The 18,523-nt window shown below is 40.6% G+C and overlaps 1 protein-coding gene across 1 annotated transcript in view; it reads right to left on the bottom strand.

The window, feature by feature from the left end:
• Nucleotides 1-18,523, bottom strand: part of dnah5 (dynein, axonemal, heavy chain 5) — a 152,815-nt gene that overhangs the window by 47,076 nt on the left and 87,216 nt on the right. The window contains exons 60-66 of the mRNA XM_088997780.1: nt 17,062-17,215; nt 9,294-9,561; nt 8,986-9,109; nt 8,482-8,589; nt 4,861-4,975; nt 2,617-2,793; nt 285-488 (exon numbers count right to left, since the gene is read on the bottom strand). Coding sequence (XP_088853906.1) covers nt 285-488; nt 2,617-2,793; nt 4,861-4,975; nt 8,482-8,589; nt 8,986-9,109; nt 9,294-9,561; nt 17,062-17,215 — 1,150 coding nt within the window. The remainder of the gene's footprint in view (nt 1-284; nt 489-2,616; nt 2,794-4,860; nt 4,976-8,481; nt 8,590-8,985; nt 9,110-9,293; nt 9,562-17,061; nt 17,216-18,523) is intronic.

An 18,523-nucleotide genomic window follows, 5' to 3' on the forward strand; every position in this document is an offset into this window, starting at 1 on the left:
GGTTGGTCCCGCTCGGTAGTTGCTGCCTCACTATTTTGTCCTGTTGTTTTCTTTTCCCTCCTGCGTGTCTCAAGTAAAGCCTCTTTTGAACTCATTACTGTCTCAATCGTGTATTTTGGATCCAGCTCCCTTTTTGTCCTACGAGATCTGTTGCCCACACCTCGTGCGGACGTGACAATGAGCTCATAAAAAAGCTGTTATTTTTCTTTGTTGGACAAACATGGACATCAGCAGCACATTCCCACAATCTGAATCAATTGCTAAGTATATTTGCGACTTTTTACCTGCAGGCTACCCAGAAAATTTCCAGCTGTTATGAGTTTGAGAGATTCCTGCCACGATGGAGTGTTGCAGTTCTTCTCTGGGTCGACATTGACGAGGTTGACCCGCCTCTGGAAGAGTAGCAGCACGCAGTCCATAATCCTCATGATGAGGTGTGGGGGACGCCCAAGTGTGCGTACCGTGGCAATGTCAGATGGCTTGATTGTCTAAATGGAAAGAAGAGTTGCATCTAAAAGTTAATAAGAGGTGATATGGGCTAACATCAAACTAAAGTTTTTCATAATCATCTCCATATTAGTATTTCACAACACAAAAATATGATAACATAAAATCGTAATGTTAAAATGTTGATTTTTATAAATCTGTGTCTCAAAATGCCATAAACATCTTGGTGGGCAGGCGTGGAGATATATATATATACAGTAAAGTCTCGTTATATCGATATTCAAGGGAGTCTGAAAAAATATCGATATAACCGGGACTATCGATATATCCGACCCTCTTTGCATGTAATTTTCCCCGTGCGTGCATAGAAATAGTATCGATATAACCGGGACTATCGATATATCCGATATCGATATAACGAGACTTTACTGTATATGACACATCCAGCTTCCTTAACTGACTGTATTGTTCATGAAACGTGTGTCCATGGGTAGTTTGACCTGTTATATGTCTGTAAACTTGGTGGAAGTGTTGCTATAGAAATATCATTGAGATGAAAAAGATTGTAGCTGTAAGGTAAACATAGTGTTTGGGTACTCCTAAGCCGTATTATTTGGCCTCTTGACACCACAAGTGACGACTAAAGAGACACATCTAACATTCCAAAAGTGGGCGTCTGAGCGGGACGATTTCATATCCTGGACGAAATGCCTAACTTAGCCAATACTATGTAAAAAAGACATGTTCCAGACATTTTGAAGACTATGCCTCCAGTATTACAAATATTCAAATATCTAATTTGACAACTAATTTTAGAGAGATAGGAGCTTGAATCAAACACTATTGGACGCGTCACCATCTTTTATTTGTCTTGTTTCTTATTGACATAATTGTTAGATTCTGTTTTTCTTTTTTTGTCTTGGTTGTTTCATAATCTGTGCACCACTGAAAAGTGCTCTATTACCACATTTATTATTCTGATTATAATTGTTGCTATCATTATTATCCCCCACAGCAAGATACAAATTATAATCAGGGACCTGACACTGTTGATGTGAATGCAACAATCTACCCAGGAGCCATGCTTTAATTACAACAAAGCACTCTGCCAAAAGCACAGTACTAACTATAGACATACACACTATCACAAAACCCTCCAAGGTGGAAGGGATGTAGTGGAAACTTGTACTGCCACTAACTCACTCTGTGTGGAAGATATTCTTTAAATTGTTGTTTTAAATTCAGTACTTACAATTAACTTTCTTTTTCTGCATTAACTCTTTGGTTTCATTGAGCTGGTTCATCAGACTCTACATGTCTTCTTCATTTATGAGTAGTCTGACTGCTTATGCGTGATAATGTATTGATTGAAGTTCAATAAGACATATATAAATATATATATATATATATATATATATATATTTCAGATTCCAAAAACATGCATGGAACACTAAATGGTCCCTTTGTGAATTGTGAGCGTTGATGTATATGGACACATCTGCATCTACACTGAAATAGAGATCATGGACTAAATTATTGCACAGCATATTTGGTTGGCACCGGAGATGCTATGACATTTCTACACGGCTGTCATCGCATCCATCCTGTGTTCTTCCATGAATGTTTGGTTTTAGGCTGCCAAAAAAATGGACAAAATCCCACTTCAACGGACAAAAATCATTGGCACCGCCCTACCCACTCTCGAGGGCTTGCACACTGCAAGAATCCAAAAAATGGTGCGGAAATCCTACCATACCCTCCGCACCCTGCCCACAACCTTTTCCAGCTACTCCCCTCAGGCAGACACTACCGATCCATGCTCACCAAATCCAGCAGACATTTAAATCGCTTCTTCCCCCAAGTAATTAACTCTCTAAACAGTAACCCAAATAGAACTGTATAGTGCCTCAATTTTTCTTATGATGATACTATGCAGTTTGTTTTACCGGAGACAAATTCTTTGTGTGTTCTACATACTTGGCAATAAAGATGATTCTGATTCAGATTAGGATTCTGACATCTGGTTGCCAAAAGTCAGCCATTTGTGAAAATAAGGGAAAGAACCAAACAGACCCAGCGAGATTTCAGGTGTGTTTGCTGGTGTTGCTCGGTGTGCGGTGACCCTAGAGAGTATGGGTTAGAAAATATTTTGGTTGTGCAACACTGTACCTGTAGTGCTGCCTCTGCTTCTTCCAATGCAGGCTTCGCAGCTTTAAGTTTCTGCTCGGCAATGGCCTTGTCGGCTGAGATATGTTCCAAAATGGTCTCTGCCTTATCCTTGACTTTCTGAACCTCCACCTTTACTCGCTCAGCTGCCTGGGCTTTGACTGTCACCTCTTTCAGCACCTTTGGAAGACAAGTCGTACATTTTGAAGGATGCAAAAACAACATGCATTTAAGCTCCTACACAGTGGTAAATCTCACACTGCTATTAAAGGTCTGTGAAACATGGACGTACCAGGGGTAAAACATCAACATTATTTTGAAATTAGTCATCAAGGGTGTAGAAATGTCACTTACAAACCCATACACCACAGGTGTCAAAGTCAAAGCCCGGGGGCCAAATCTGGCCCACCACATATTTTTATTTGGCCAGCGAAAGCAAATCGAACTTGTGAAATTTCATGACGCTTGCTAAACTCTGGACCAAAATGTCAAATTGTCCCATGTAAGCAACAATAACAGCCATTGTTTTTTACTTTAAATTTGAAAACTAGTTATTAATTAATTTGTTGTGGGCTCTAGATGTAATATGTGGAGGGGATGAAACATTCTAATAACTTCCTCAAATTCATAACAGCCCTCGAGAGGAAATTGGAACGACAATATGGCCCGCAGCAAAAATTGACTTTGACACCTCTGCCTTACACCCTTGTAAAAGAAAATGTAACAAACTGTAATGTTTGTAAAAATGATATTTCAGTGTTTTTGTTTTTAGTCATTGTATATACATTAAGGTTTGCCCCAAACACATTAAATTCAACGACTGAAGTTAATCTTATCAGTGTATTCTTATTTTCCTTTCGGTTTCCCTTCAGGGGTCGCCACAGCAAATCAATATCCTCCATTTAACACGGTTTTGTGCATCCTCTTCTCTCACACCAGCTGCCTTCATGTCCCCTTTGACAACATGCATGCCTGGCACTTCAAGGCTCAGCATCCTTCTCCCGATATAGTCGGTCTCTCTCCTCTGGACATGTCCAAACCATCTCAGTCTGGCCTCTCTGACTTTCTCTCCAAAGCGTCAAATATGAGTTGTCCCTCTAATGTACTCATTCCTGATCCTATCCAAGCTGGTCACTCCCAAAGAAAACCTCAACATCATCAGCTCTGCTACCTCCAGTTGTGATTCCTGTCTTTTCTTCAGTGGCACTGTCTCCAGTCCAAACATCATGGCTGGTCTCACCAACGTTTTATAAACTTTTCCTTTCATCCTAGCTGAAACCCTTCGATCACACATCACACCTGACATTTTTCTCTAGCCGTTCCTGCCTGCCTGGACATGCTTCTTCACCTCTTTTCCACACTTTCCATTGCTCTGGACAGTTGACCCCAGTACTTAAAATCCTCCACCTTGTTTAACTCTTCTCCCTGTAGCATCACTCTTGCACTTGGATCACTCTCATTCACACACATATATTCCGTCTTGTTGCGACTGATCTTCATTCCTCTCCTTTCCAGGGCACCTCTCTAGTTTCTAGCCCACCTGTTCCCTGCTCTCACTACAGATCACAATGTCATCTGCAAAAATCATGGTCCACAGAGATTCTTGTCTAACATCGTCTGTCAGCCTGTCCATCACCATAGCAAATAAGAAGGGGCTCAGAGCTGACCCCTGGTGGAGTCCCACCTCCACCTTGAATTCCTCTGTCACACCGACAGCACACCTCACAACTGTCTTACAGTCATGATACATGTCTTGCACCGCTCTGACGTACTTTTCTGTCACTCCAAACTTCCTCATGTAATACCAGAGCTCTTCTCTGGGCACCGTGTCAGACGCTTACTCCAGATCTACAAAGACACAATGCAATTCCTTCTGACCTACTCTGTACTTCTCTATCAGCAATCTTAAAGCAAACACTGCATCTTACACTCTTTTTTTGGCAATGAAGCCATACTGCTGCTCACAAATGTTCACTTTTGCTGTTAGTCTAGCCTCAACTACTCTTTCCCATAGTTTCATTGTATGGCTCATCAACTTTATTCCTCAGTAGTTACTACAACTCTGCACATATCCCTTGTTCTTAAAAATGGGCACAAGTACACTTCGTCTCATCTTGTTGAATAACCCAGTCACGAACACCACCTCTCCATGACACTTCCATACCTTAATCTTATCAGTGTAAACATGCACTATTTGAAATTAAATACTTTATCAAATATATTGAGTTAAAAGTTTCTAAAACTCACCGTATCAGCCTTTTCATTGGCCACCTGAAGCTCCTTTTCTTTTACTTCCAGCTCTTTACTGAGTGCTGCTACTGACTCTGATGCTTCCTTTAGCTTCTTGAGGCCTGTATTCATTCTAAATAGAAGTAAAATATTGCTTAAAAAACAGTAATAGCAATTCATTTATATATATATATATATCCCGGTCCTATAATAGTGAGGCTTACGAACTTAATTGGTTCCCAGACAGAGTATGTAAGGAAACCATTAAAATGAGAATAATCCGTTCCCAGGTCTCCATAAAATATAATGTTCAACAAAATAAGTCTTAAAATTACACACAACATACAGTAACTTATTCTATGTACAATAAATGTGCTATTGTATTGTAATGAAAGAAATACACTGCACTGTATAATAAAGTCACTTTATTACACAACAGAGGCATCGCATTATCATTCAGCATGTTGATGATTCTCATAGCCTTTTCTGGATGGAACTGTTCAATAAAAGCCTGCACAAATCAAATTCTCTGTGTTGACCTCATTATGGTAAGCAACAAGCTCCTCGATGTCATCTGCATCCACTTCGAGTCCCGTAGGTGCTGGCAGAGATTTTATGACAAGAAAAGGCGCGAGTCCGATTATTCCACGGACGCGGAATAAAACGCGACAAAAGAGGGCACACTCGCGGATCCCGGAAAGCAACAAACTTACGCAATCGCGGCTAACAATCACCTCCTGGACTTGCGTGGACCAGCACAAGACACAGCGAGGCGTCGTAATCATGTCACTGACAGCGACTCGTTGAAATGAAATGTCTTCTTCGGCTGGGGGAGGTCGTGAGCGGTGGCCTCAGGTGTCAACTCGCACGTGACAATTTCGGCGTCATTACTCACGTGAAAGCATCGACTAAATAACGCCTTTGTGTAAAGCTTTTAGGCGAAGGATGGTGGCAATAGTGGAAATGGAGAAAGTAATTCTCAGGGAAGAGACACACAGCGTGAGAGATGTGTCAAGTTGAGATTCACATGACAGCCGCGGTGTGCACATGTGACGCCACAAACGCACACCTCGTTCGTGTTTCTCAATGATCTCCTTCTTCTCCTCGACGGTGATTCTATTTTTTGTGTCTTCCCCGGCAGAACACGAGTCTGTGGTGTTTTTTTTTCGGTCCTATAATAGTAAAAGTATCTGCAAAAAGCTCATTGGAGGCGATCGACTTGTGAATTCAGAGAGAGGGGGCGTGGAAAGGTGCGCCGACTGGCGCGCTGTTCGGTCGTGTGCTTCCGCCGAAGATCCGAAGATCACTCCGCCAGATCCGAAGAGCACTTCGCCAGCTGTGGTGGGTGTGTATCGCGAAAAGTAAATTGGATGTTCGTAAGCCGAAAAGTTCTTAAGGTAAGAAGGTGTTCGTAAGCCGAGGTCGCACTGTGTGTGTGTGTGTGTGTGTGTGTGTGTGTGTGTGTGTGCGTGTGCGTGTGCGTGTGCGTGTGCGTGTGCGTGTGTGTGTGTGTGTGTGTGTGTGTGTGTGTGTATATATATATATATATATATATGACTCTGCGACAATATACTGCAGTTTGGGTGAAAATTACCAGCAGGGACTTTATTTTCAAAACAGCATTTTGAACATCTACTTGTTTACCACAAATGTAGGAAGGATGAAACGAACCTAAGACATCTTTAAAGTTTCTCTGTGCAGTTACAGTCTCCTCGTAATGTATTAATTTGCTTTTGGTCCTAGGTATCATACTAGGGCAATATACTTTATTTCAGAATCAGAATCAGAATCAGAAAACCCTAATTCGACCCACAATGGGGAAATTTGCAGTCCACAGCAGTAATTTGAAAGGAGGTGGGGGGGGTGAAAGGATAGAAAACTAGATATTCTAAGCATAACAAAATAAAAATGTCAACTGTATACTGTGCAAATGTAAATGTGCAAAACCGTTTCATAAAAACTACATAGTGCAAGTATCAACAAAGGCATATTGATATATTGCATCAAGCCATATTTACAAGTGTCCAGTTTTTTTTTTTTTTTTTTTCACATGTAATCATTTAGAATTGCAAAGCCTGACAGCAGTCGGTAGGAATGAGCGGCGGCACCTCTCCTTCTTGCAGCGCGGGTCTAATTTTGTTTGCATTGAAAAAAATTAGACATTAGTTGCACGGATTAAATAATCAAGAAATGATCAAGAAATAATCAAAACATTGTTTTTCAAACATGACGATGCCTCCACCTAACGAGGTTTAAAGGACAAGCTACACCATTTTTTTGTTTCCTAACTGACATCAGAAAAACACAAATAAAAATGAGTTAAAGTGTCCCAGAACTACTTCCAAATGACCTCGGAGATGCCGAGATTCAGAAGGTCCCGCCCCCTTGTTCGTGACGTCACAGCAGGACGTCTTGCCTTGCTCTCGAATCAAAACAATGGCTTCAGATTCGGAGAATATGCTTTCTTGTTACTCATCCAGTTATGACTATGATTCAAATAGTTCTGAAGAGGAAAGCATAAATGTTTGCAATCGATTAAAGAAGTTCTCCCATATCAATTCGAGCTGTCAGGACTCCAATGTAGCGTCCCAGAAAATGCACAAGATGGCGCCCAAGCTCCGTTGGAAATGGTCTGATTTGTCTGCTGGGAATTTGTATCAACTAGTATCATATAGTAGTCTTGAAGTGATTTTACAAATTATGGACACAACTTCTCCAGGGGCGTCGGTTGTCCTTTAAAGGACAACCGACACCATTTTTTGTCTCCTAACTGACATCAGAAAAATGTTTTACAGCATCTAAAATACCCAAAACACGTAGGTTGATATTTTTAGTCAATTACTTCAAAATGACATCAGAAAGTTTCAGTTTCAGAAGGTCCTGCCCCCTTATTCATGTCGTCACACCAAGACGTCTTGCCTTGCTCGAGAATCAAAACAATGACTTCAGATTCGGAGAAGATGCTTTCTTGTTACCCATCCAGTTATGAATATGCTTCAAATAGTTCTGAAGAGGAAAGCATACATGTTTGCAATTGATTCAAGGAGTCCTCCCATATCAATTCGAGCCGTCAATGACAGCAATGTAGCACCCAGAAAATGCAGAAGATTGCGCCCAAGCTCCATTAGAAATGGGCTGACTTGTCTGCTGGGAATTTGTGTCAGCTCGTATCAAATAGTAGTCTTGGTGCAAAACACAACGATTCACCATCGCATTATGTGTTTACCTTCTAATTTCGCCATCAACACAGATCAACAAGTTTTCAGACCAAACAAAGTACCCAAAATGCATTGTGTGTCGCTTTCTCGGTCAGGGACGTTCCAGACGTGACGTTACGTCAGGCATCGTCATCAACTTGAAAACAAGTTTTAAAACGAGTCTTAAAATGTAAAATATAGCTATATCACATCCGGCATCGACATCAACATCGACAAACAAGACTTCATGAATATTCAGCGAGAGTTTTAAAACGCGAAATATAGCTATATGTTGTTGAATCTTTGTAAATGTGGTCAGTAGAAGTCATTTGAAGTGATTTTACAAATTATGGATGCAACTTGTCCGATGGTGTCGGTTGTCCTTTAAAGGGAAAGCTATTTCCATATTAAAAGTACGTGTTTGACAATGTTGTTGGTTTACCTCTTAGCAAGTGTCTTAACTTCAGATCTCTTCTCCTCATAGATGTTCTTGTAGCCTTGGATGAAGGATAGGTAGGACTTGGGTGTGACATGGGTGGAGCGTCGGTACCTGCAGTCAAATTAGAACGCTGTACCTCAGTTGATGGGTAAATCATCATTTTATTAATTTGTTTACAAGAACAAACAATGGATGGCAATACAATTGAAGTGTGAACATATTTGTGCTTGTTTGCGTTTTCAGGCAAAATGAAATAATGGGATTCGGGCATATTTATGGTTTTATGCCAAATTATTTTGTATTAGTATATGAAAAGGTGCAACTTAAATCACCTTAATTTCTTACATTTCAAATTATACATGTGTATTTTGCTGTCAGTAACAGACAAACTGCACTATCCCTCATCGGCTTAATATACTACAAGGTTTTATGATTGCTGATCAATTCATCCATTGACATCTTAAAGAAATTACTTGTCCAAAAAAGATGATTATTCTATGAATGTACCTCTGGAAGTAATCCACACATTTTTCTGCCACCCCATCCTGGAAAGAGCCCATGCATTGAACAACTTCACTCTTGATCTGAGGTGAGCAGTCAATATCAAATACAGACAAAAAGTGTTCTGAAACTGAAAAGAAAAAAGAAAACACAAAATTACAGCAACAAATATAGTACATTGAAAGACATCATATAGAGAATATTGCTGTTTTATTTATTAAAGGGCAATTTTCTATACACGAGCTCGAGTAAATCAGCAAAGTTGTCACACAGGTTGTGAGTTTTGTGGGTTAAACACAGAAAATAAAAACTACCTGCAACAAGAGCATCTTTAGGCCAGCGTCTGAACCAGTCCATCGTACAACCAGATATCAATGCTGGGAATTTTAGAGCCCTGTTGCGGAACTTTTCCCCAACGGGTGAAAAGCACAGAATAACGTGAAGGTTGTGTCGAACTCGTGACCTGAAGTACTCATACAAGTTTTCATTGGTGGGTGGCCGTTTTGGAAACTCTCGCTTCATAATGGGAACGAGGTCACTGAGGATCTCATGTATTTCATCCCGGGCAAACAGATTTGACACCTGAGAACAGAAAGGTAGACGATTATATCACTGGTTGGTTTTGTGAATCACATTCGAGATTATCTACCTATTGCCATATGTGTGCTTTATCATGATAACGAGATGAGGATTAAAATGCAGCACTTGCTTTTGCATTGAAGTGAACGATGAAGTTGATGAGTTAAGAACAATGACAGACGTCCCTGCAGCACCCGTAAGTTAGTTTTACTCCCTGGCACTTTCTATCATATTTGTGATTATTTTATTGCTTGAAGATGATAGTTGTGCATGTACAGAACGTTGTATGCAGCTTGTTTTCTTTGAAAGTGCTTTATGAATAATGTTGAATTGAGATAAAATAAACAAACAAGCAAGCAAATAAATAAATAAATAACTACACAAATAAATAAATAGATGGATGGATGGATGGATGGATGGATGGATGGATAGATAGATAGATAGATAGATAGATAGATAGATAGATAGATAGATAGATAGATAGATAGATAGATAGATAGATAGATAGATAGATAGATAGATAGATAGATAGATAGATAGATAGATGAAGGAATGTTTATTGTTTTTTTTTGCTGGTCTTCGGATGCTAAGAATAGATTAGGAACAGGAAGACTCAGGAGGCAGGCATGGTTGTCTTTCTTGCAAGAAAGAGTGACCGAAAACTAATCTTGGTTCACAATCTCAGAGCAGCTCTGCGGCTGCCTCTGCGAAGTAAACTTTAACAGAATACCCAATCTTCTAATGGGTCTGAAGGATTATTCACGTTTCAGAACACCAATAAATCCTCCAAATGGGGCATTCAATCACAGTACACAATGCATTCCTGAGGTGCTCAGACGGGTCAGAGGTCAGTGGTCAGTGATTGCTGCTGTTGACAATCCGACAGTGTGTTGTCCTTGAGTTGGTGTTATCTTCACAAGCACCAGTTAACTTTTAGCAGAAGCCATTAACTTCAACAAAACGATGTCAACTTAAAAGTAGAGAGCGGAACCCTTTTAGTCAACCCTAGATTGTCAAACCCCCCATCCTATCGGAAATGAGATTTCTGCAGATTCATATTCTTGATAAAAAAACCTTTGTGATTGGAGTAAATATTGTATAACTTATGAGCGTTTATTACTATATACAGTAAAGTCTCGTTATATCGATATTCAAGGGAGTCCGAAAAAATATCGATATAACCGGGACTATCGATATATCCGACCCTGTTTGCATGTAATTTTCTCTGTGCGTGCATAGAAATAGTATCGAAACAACCAGGACTATCGATATATCCGATATCGATATAACAAGACTTTATTGTATATACATATACTGGGTCTTGGGTCGCCGGTGTTCTACTGGATGCCCTCTCCCCGGCCTTACACCGCTCTCTGCGCCCGACGCGCGGCCCGACCCCGCGGCCGTCACCGGCGCCGGCACGCCCGTTCTCGGAGCGGTGTTCTCGCAGTGGCTTTCTCATAGCGGCGGTCCTGCGCGCCCGAGCGCCGACGCCTGACCCCACTGGCGGCAGAGCGAGGGGGGTTAAATAACCTGTTCAATGTCAGTGCTTTCCTCGCTTACTTGTCAGGATTTCCATCGGATGAAGTGGATTTTCTCTTTGAGGCCATGGTTACGGTCTTGGGTAAAACATTTACAGTGTAGTACAGTGGAGTCACGCGGTCGATTGCTGTGCGAGAGTGAGACACTGGCTAGCAGGCGCAGAATTAAAATCAAGAAAATAGGGTCTGGCGGTCATGGTCGTTAATACGGGTGGGTTCAGAATCAGAATCAGAAAGCCTTTAATTGTCCCACAATGGGGTAATTTGCAGATCGCAGCAGCAATTTGAAAGGGGGCGGGCGGGTGAAAGGATAAAAAACAAGATTTTCTAAGCATAATAAAAAAATGTCAGAAGACCGAAAAGTAAATCAATGAAAAAGTATAACGAAAACGGATTTAAAAAGGGAAGGAGCTGCTGCAGAGGCAGCCACACAGGGGTGCACCATCTTGACGTTGGAAGTGTTTTCGCATTTCCGCCATTATAAACCACACCTATTAGTATATTATTCAATTTTTTTAAAAAGCCCTATCGTCTCACTTTTAATTTTAATCACACTATAGATGGAGCAATATAGTGATTTCTTTTAGTATGCAGTCTTTTAATTGTTCTGTAAAGTGCTTTGTTACAGCTGCAGTGGTTGTTAAAGCTCCATACAGATAAAGCTGTGGTGTATTGCATTGTATTCCCTACAAGCAAGCAAATAAATAAATAAATAACTACACAAATAAATAAATAGATGGATGGATGGATGGATGGATGGATGGATGGATAGATAGATAGATAGATAGATAGATAGATAGATAGATAGATAGATAGATAGATAGATAGATAGATAGATAGATAGATAGATAGATAGATGAAGGAATGTGATCATATTGTTTGTTTTTTGCTGGTCTTCGGATGCTAAGAATAGATTAGGAACAGGAAGACTCAGGAGGCAGGCATGGTTGTCTTTCTTGCAAGAAAGAGTGACCGAAAACTAATCTTGGTTCACAATCTCAGAGCAGCTCTGCGGCTGCCTCTGCGAAGTAAACTTTAACAGAATACCCAATCTTCTAATGGGTCTGAAGGATTATTCACGTTTCAGAACACCAATAAATCCTCCAAATGGGGCATTCAATCACAGTACACAATGCATTCCTGAGGTGCTCAGACGGGTCAGAGGTCAGTGGTCAGTGATTGCTGCTGTTGACAATCCGACAGTGTGTTGTCCTTGAGTTGGTGTTATCTTCACAAGCACCAGTTAACTTTTAGCAGAAGCCATTAACTTCAACAAAACGATGTCAACTTAAAAGTAGAGAGCGGAACCCTTTTAGTCAACCCTAGATTGTCAAACCCCCCATCCTATCGGAAATGAGATTTCTGCAGATTCACATTCTTGATAAAAAAACCTTTGTGATTGGAGTAAATATTGTATAACTTATGAGCGTTTATTACTATATACAGTAAAGTCTCGTTATATCGATATTCAAGGGAGTCCGAAAAAATATCGATATAACCGGGACTATCGATATATCCGACCCTGTTTGCATGTAATTTTCTCCGTGCGTGCATAGAAATAGTATCGAAACAACCAGGACTATCGATATATCCGATATCGATATAACAAGACTTTACTGTATATACATATACTGGGTCTTGGGTCGCCGGTGTTCTACTGGATGCCCTCTCCCCGGCCTTACACCGCTCTCTGCGCCCGACGCGCGGCCCGACCCCGCGGCCGTCACCGGCGCCGGCACGCCCGTTCTCGGAGCGGTGTTCTCGCAGTGGCTTTCTCATAGCGGCGGTCCTGCGCGCCCGAGCGCCGACGCCTGACCCCACTGGCGGCAGAGCGAGGGGGGTTAAATAACCTGTTCAATGTCAGTGCTTTCCTCGCTTACTTGTCAGGATTTCCATCGGATGAAGTGGATTTTCTCTTTGAGGCCATGGTTACGGTCTTGGGTAAAACATTTACAGTGTAGTACAGTGGAGTCACGCGGTCGATTGCTGTGCGAGAGTGAGACACTGGCTAGCAGGCGCAGAATTAAAATCAAGAAAATAGGGTCTGGCGGTCATGGTCGTTAATACGGGTGGGTTCAGAATCAGAATCAGAAAGCCTTTAATTGTCCCACAATGGGGTAATTTGCAGATCGCAGCAGCAATTTGAAAGGGGGCGGGCGGGTGAAAGGATAAAAAACAAGATTTTCTAAGCATAATAAAAAAATGTCAGAAGACCGAAAAGTAAATCAATGAAAAAGTATCACGAAAACGGATTTAAAAAGGGAAGGAGCTGCTGCAGAGGCAGCCACACAGGGGTGCACCATCTTGACGTTGGAAGTGTTTTCGCATTTCCGCCATTATAAACCACACCTATTAGTATATTATTCAATTTTTTTAAAAAGCCCTATCGTCTCACTTTTAATTTTAATCACACTATAGATGGAGCAATATAGTGATTTCTTTTAGTATGCAGTCTTTTAATTGTTCTGTAAAGTGCTTTGTTACAGCTGCAGTGGTTGTTAAAGCTCCATACAGATAAAGCTGTGGTGTATTGCATTGTATTCCCTGTAACGTAGCTCATCCAATGGATGCATTACACAACCGTAGCCAGTGCTGTATCTTCCATCATTTGCGCCTTGAAATGCGGTGCACCCCATTAATGAAAACGGTTTTAAAATAGGCTATTCATTGAAGGTGCAGAAAATATTATAGTCTATATTACAAATTGGTGTTACATTTTGTAAGAAGTACTGCACTTAATCCTGTTGGTAAAGGCAATGCACACTTTGCATTGGAATGGTCAAAATAAAGACAATGGTAAAATCATTAAAACAGTCTTCAAATGCCACACAGTGGCGTACAGACAAAGACAACTGTTATTGAATACGGTGACCAGAACTTGCCCCTGTGCAGCATGTGATGTCCTTTGCACATGCACTTTTGGATAAGAAGCGACTGTGTTTAGGTCTTAAAATTTTGGTTGGACGGTGTAAATAAAATTACAATTAAAAAGAATGATATTCTATTATCTACCAGCTCACGTTTAGAAAGACTGTTTCTCTGTGTACCGTGTTTTGTGGTGTATAAGGCGCAACCAAAATCCTTCATTTTCTTCAAAAGATGACCATGTGCCTTATTCGCAGGTGCTTCTTATATGTGAAGTAATATTGAGGTACAATAGGTCTCGCAACTATTGTCAACAGCCCCTTGCTCCATTTCCCCCTGTAGAAGTTGTGCATAACCACAGCCTCTACTGTAGCACCCCATAATGTGGTGTGCCTTTTATTTGGAAAACTTTTATATATTTATATATTATATTAGGCAAACATTTTTTTTATTTATTGAAAGGTCGCCTTATAGTCCGGGGGGGGCTTATGTCTGGAAACATTTTGAAAATACACCATTTATTGGGGGTGCGCCTTATACTCTGGTGCACCTTATACACCGGAAAAAAAATGTTTTAGTGGATTACTCCAAAATAACAGACAGAAAGATAAACACTAATACGACACATTTCTAAAGTTTTGTCAGAACTAGAACGTATATTCAAAGACTGCCTGCAGTATTCGGCTGTGTCCACAGTTGACCACAGGTTGGTTGCTTTTTCTTTTTGCATCTTTTCGCTGTGGTACATGCTCACTAATGAGACAGGCTGTTTGTGTGTTGCACATCTTGCAGACAGTACGGTAGTGCTGGCCTACAAAGACAGCAAGCGTGCATTCAGCACCATTTCTTCCTTTCGCTTCTCAACACCATCTACAGTGTATGTCACTGCTTTCACAACAATCCTGTAAAAGCCTCTTTCTTCATCATGCCTCCATAGAAAGTCACTGAAAACACGCACACACACGCACACCCACACATAATGTCTCATTGCACCCCATTTCATTTGTTGTTTGTAGGTGTTCTCCTTATAGTGTAAACTATATGATTCATAGATTGATCTGTCTGTTTGTCTGTCTGTCTGTTTGTTTTACTTCATTCATCTGAAGACAGTGGTGTGCTCTTAGAATTCTGATCCTACAGACTTTACACTGGCTTACACCCAAACAGCTGTGGACAATATGTTAAACTGCTACTGTAAATGAAAGAAATGCTACCAGGTACATGGAGCCAGGAGGGCTCTGAGATCTATAGACAGATTGGTGAAGCCCAGAGTTCTAAGCCAATGTGGTGATGCAGCATTTACCTATTATGCTGCAAATAAATGGAAATCATTGGAAACAAAAGTGATGTCCGCCCCAAAAAAAACCCTATTTAAGAATCATGTGCTTATAAATCATGTTCTTGCAATGTACCTATTTTGGGGGAATTTCAGTATAGCCTACATGAACAGTGGAAAGAGGATACATATTTGTCATCTGGGTTCTTTCAAGGTGGCCAAAATATTTTGAAAGGAAACATTTTAAAATTCTAGGTGTAATAGTTTTACAATCCTCGTAGTAGGAGTGTTAAGAAAAAGGCTCCTGAAAATGTCTTCCATAAGACTACCACCATCACATCACAATTTTACAAAATATCATACAAAGGCACAATATAAAAATGTGGCTCTGCAGAGTGACATTGGGGAATGTTTCATATTTGAAATGAAACCCATTATTGCTAAAGAAGCAAAGAGGGCTGGAGATGTGATGAAAGAAGACAGTGGTGAATGGACAAGGGTGTAAAAGAAAGATGACATACAATTTTGAGAGAACAAAGCAAAAGGAGAACCAGATGATGAGAGGTAAATGGAAGGCAAATTAGCCGTAACAGAAAGGCGAGGAATATTGGACATTTAGAAAAAGAGAAAAACATGTAATCAATGGTTGAAAGAAAAAAACCAATAACGCAAACATATAAGAGAGGAGAGAAGTTCTCTGGAAAAGACTTGTCTTCTTTAAAGAACTTTGAAAACAATGATACACATTACAGAAAGTTGTGCTGGGCACTGAATCAGACAAATGTCTCAATAGACGCACTTGACCTTGAAACTACCTGCTGCGTTTACAATTAAAGTGAAAAAAAGCCTTTAGGTCATGCTCATAACATTTTATTATATTATCTAAAATGAATAAATGTATACATTTCTTTAACTGGATCTAAAGATAATCACTGAAATATAGAAGAACAGTGATTATAAACTAGGGACTATCACAACAAAAATCAAAAATATACCCTCTATCTCAGATACTGTAACATGTGCATCATTTATCACAATGAATAAAATCAATCAGGTGATTTTCTTTTTTCTGGGATATGCAAAACATCTCATGTCTATTGGTTGCTTATAAAAATAAACTACAACTGCAGATATCCAGGGGTGGAGCTAGACTCTCTGGCCACCCCATTAGCCACCTTCACATCTCAAGGAATATTTTGATAAATGTGCTTCTGCTGTGCAGATAATTAGTTCAATCTTAATGCTGCTTCCATACATTTGCATTACACTGAAGCACTCGTATGCGCTACCACCAGACCTGTAGACTGACCATTTGTCTATGCAAGTGTTTATACTATTATGTGGGGCACAGAACATGAAAGAACCTTTCACAACAGTGAAACAGTTGAGAATGACCATGAACATTATTGTTTTCACAATTTAAGAGAAAATAAACATGGCCGTGTAGTTATTGTTTGTCACGCCATCCACCGTCAGTGTTGCATTCAATAAAATGCATACTCATCAATTTTGACAATACAACATGATAAAAAGAAACACATCTAATATGGAAAGTACACGATTTTAGTATAAAATACTTGACTTTAGTACAGCTAAATGCCACATTTGGAATTGTGAAAAATGTAGAGTGTTGTATCAGTGTGCTTCTTAGGTATAATTTGGATGAAGATCCATTGATTATAAGGTAATTTTCACCCACAGATAAAGGGTGCTTGCGCTAGGGCAAAATTGATCATTCTGATGGACCTTTAGTGAGCGAACATGTGATAGAAGCATACTGGCATTCATATGTCAACATCGTTTGACGGGCATGAGCCTCACCTCTCCAGATGACAAAACGTTGTTCAGATACTCAAGGAAGGACTCTTCTTTGATTTCGTTGTCAGTGAATAAGAAGCTGAGACCTTTTCCAATCAGGCCTGTCGTCTTGTACAAACCTTTGAGGTCATCCATCAAATTTGTTGTGTTATAGGAACTGGAAAAGAATTAGTACAAAACTAACACATAAATACAAGCACACCAAAAAAATGCAACAAAGTACAAAAGATTCATTTGTTTCAATAGTTTGATTTAAAAGTGAAACTCATTAGAGAACAAAATATTACATCTTTATTTCTTTTTAGTTCTTGCAAGACTGACTAATGACGTTATTCTAGCTATAGACTACAACATCTCATCAATATGTACTATCAGTAGTTAATCATAGCCCTGCCAATCATAAAGTACTATCAGAACGCACCGAAATGTGTCGGCGTTTCAGGGTTTGTACTTTATGTGGTGTCTGTCCCACATCTTTAGCTCGGGTCCTCTACCAGAGGCCAGGAAACTTGAGGGTTCTGCGCAGTATCCGTGATGTTCCCAGCACTGCACTTTTTTGGACCGAGATATCCGATGTTGTTCCCGGGATCTGTTGCAACCACTCGTCGAGTTTGTGGGTCACTGCCCCGAGTGCTCCGACCACCACAGGCACGACTGTCACCTTTACCTTCCAGGCTCTCTGCAGCTCCTCTCTGAGCCCTTGGTATTTCTCGATTTTCTCATGTTCCTTCTTTCTGATGTTTCCATCACTTGGGACCGCTACATCCACGTCAACGGCTTTCCTTTGCCCTTTATCTATGACCACGATATCTGGTTGGTTGGCCATTACCATCTTGTCAGTCTGTATCTAGAAGTCCCACAGGATCTTTGCTCGGTCATTCTCTACTACCTTTGGAGGTGTTTCCCATTTTGACCTTGGAGTTTCCAGTGCATACTCCGCACATATGTTTCGGTAGACTATGCCAGCCACCTGGTTATGGCGCTCCATGTAGGCTTTCCCTGCCAGCATCTTACACCCTGCAGTTGTGTGTTGGATTGTCTCAGGTGCCTCTTTGCACAACCTACACCTTGGGTCTTTCCTGGTGTGGTATATCCCTGCCTCTATGGCTCTGGTGTTCAGGGCCTACTCTTGAGCAGCCAGGATGAGTGCCTCTGTGTTGTCCTTTAAGCCAGCCCTCTCTAGCCACTGGTAGGACTTCTTGAGATCAGCCACTTCTGTTATGGTTCGGTGGTACATCCCGTTTGGGGCTTTTCCTCCCATGATTGTCCCTCTTCCAGCACCTCATCCTCTGTTCCCCATTGTCTAAGACAGGGGTGCTCACACTTTTTCAGCACACGAGCTACTTATAAAAACTACCAAGTCAAAATGATCAACCCACGACAAAAATGCAAAACAATTATTTTCAAATGTTTTAAGGATTCTTTGTATGTACAATGTATGGTGATGTACCTTGCATAACTGAAT

The sequence above is a fragment of the Hippocampus bargibanti genome, linkage group LG06, assembly GCF_051943395.1.
Source record: "Hippocampus bargibanti isolate YZ-2025 linkage group LG06, ASM5194339v1, whole genome shotgun sequence".
NCBI classification, from domain to species: domain Eukaryota; kingdom Metazoa; phylum Chordata; class Actinopteri; order Syngnathiformes; family Syngnathidae; genus Hippocampus; species Hippocampus bargibanti.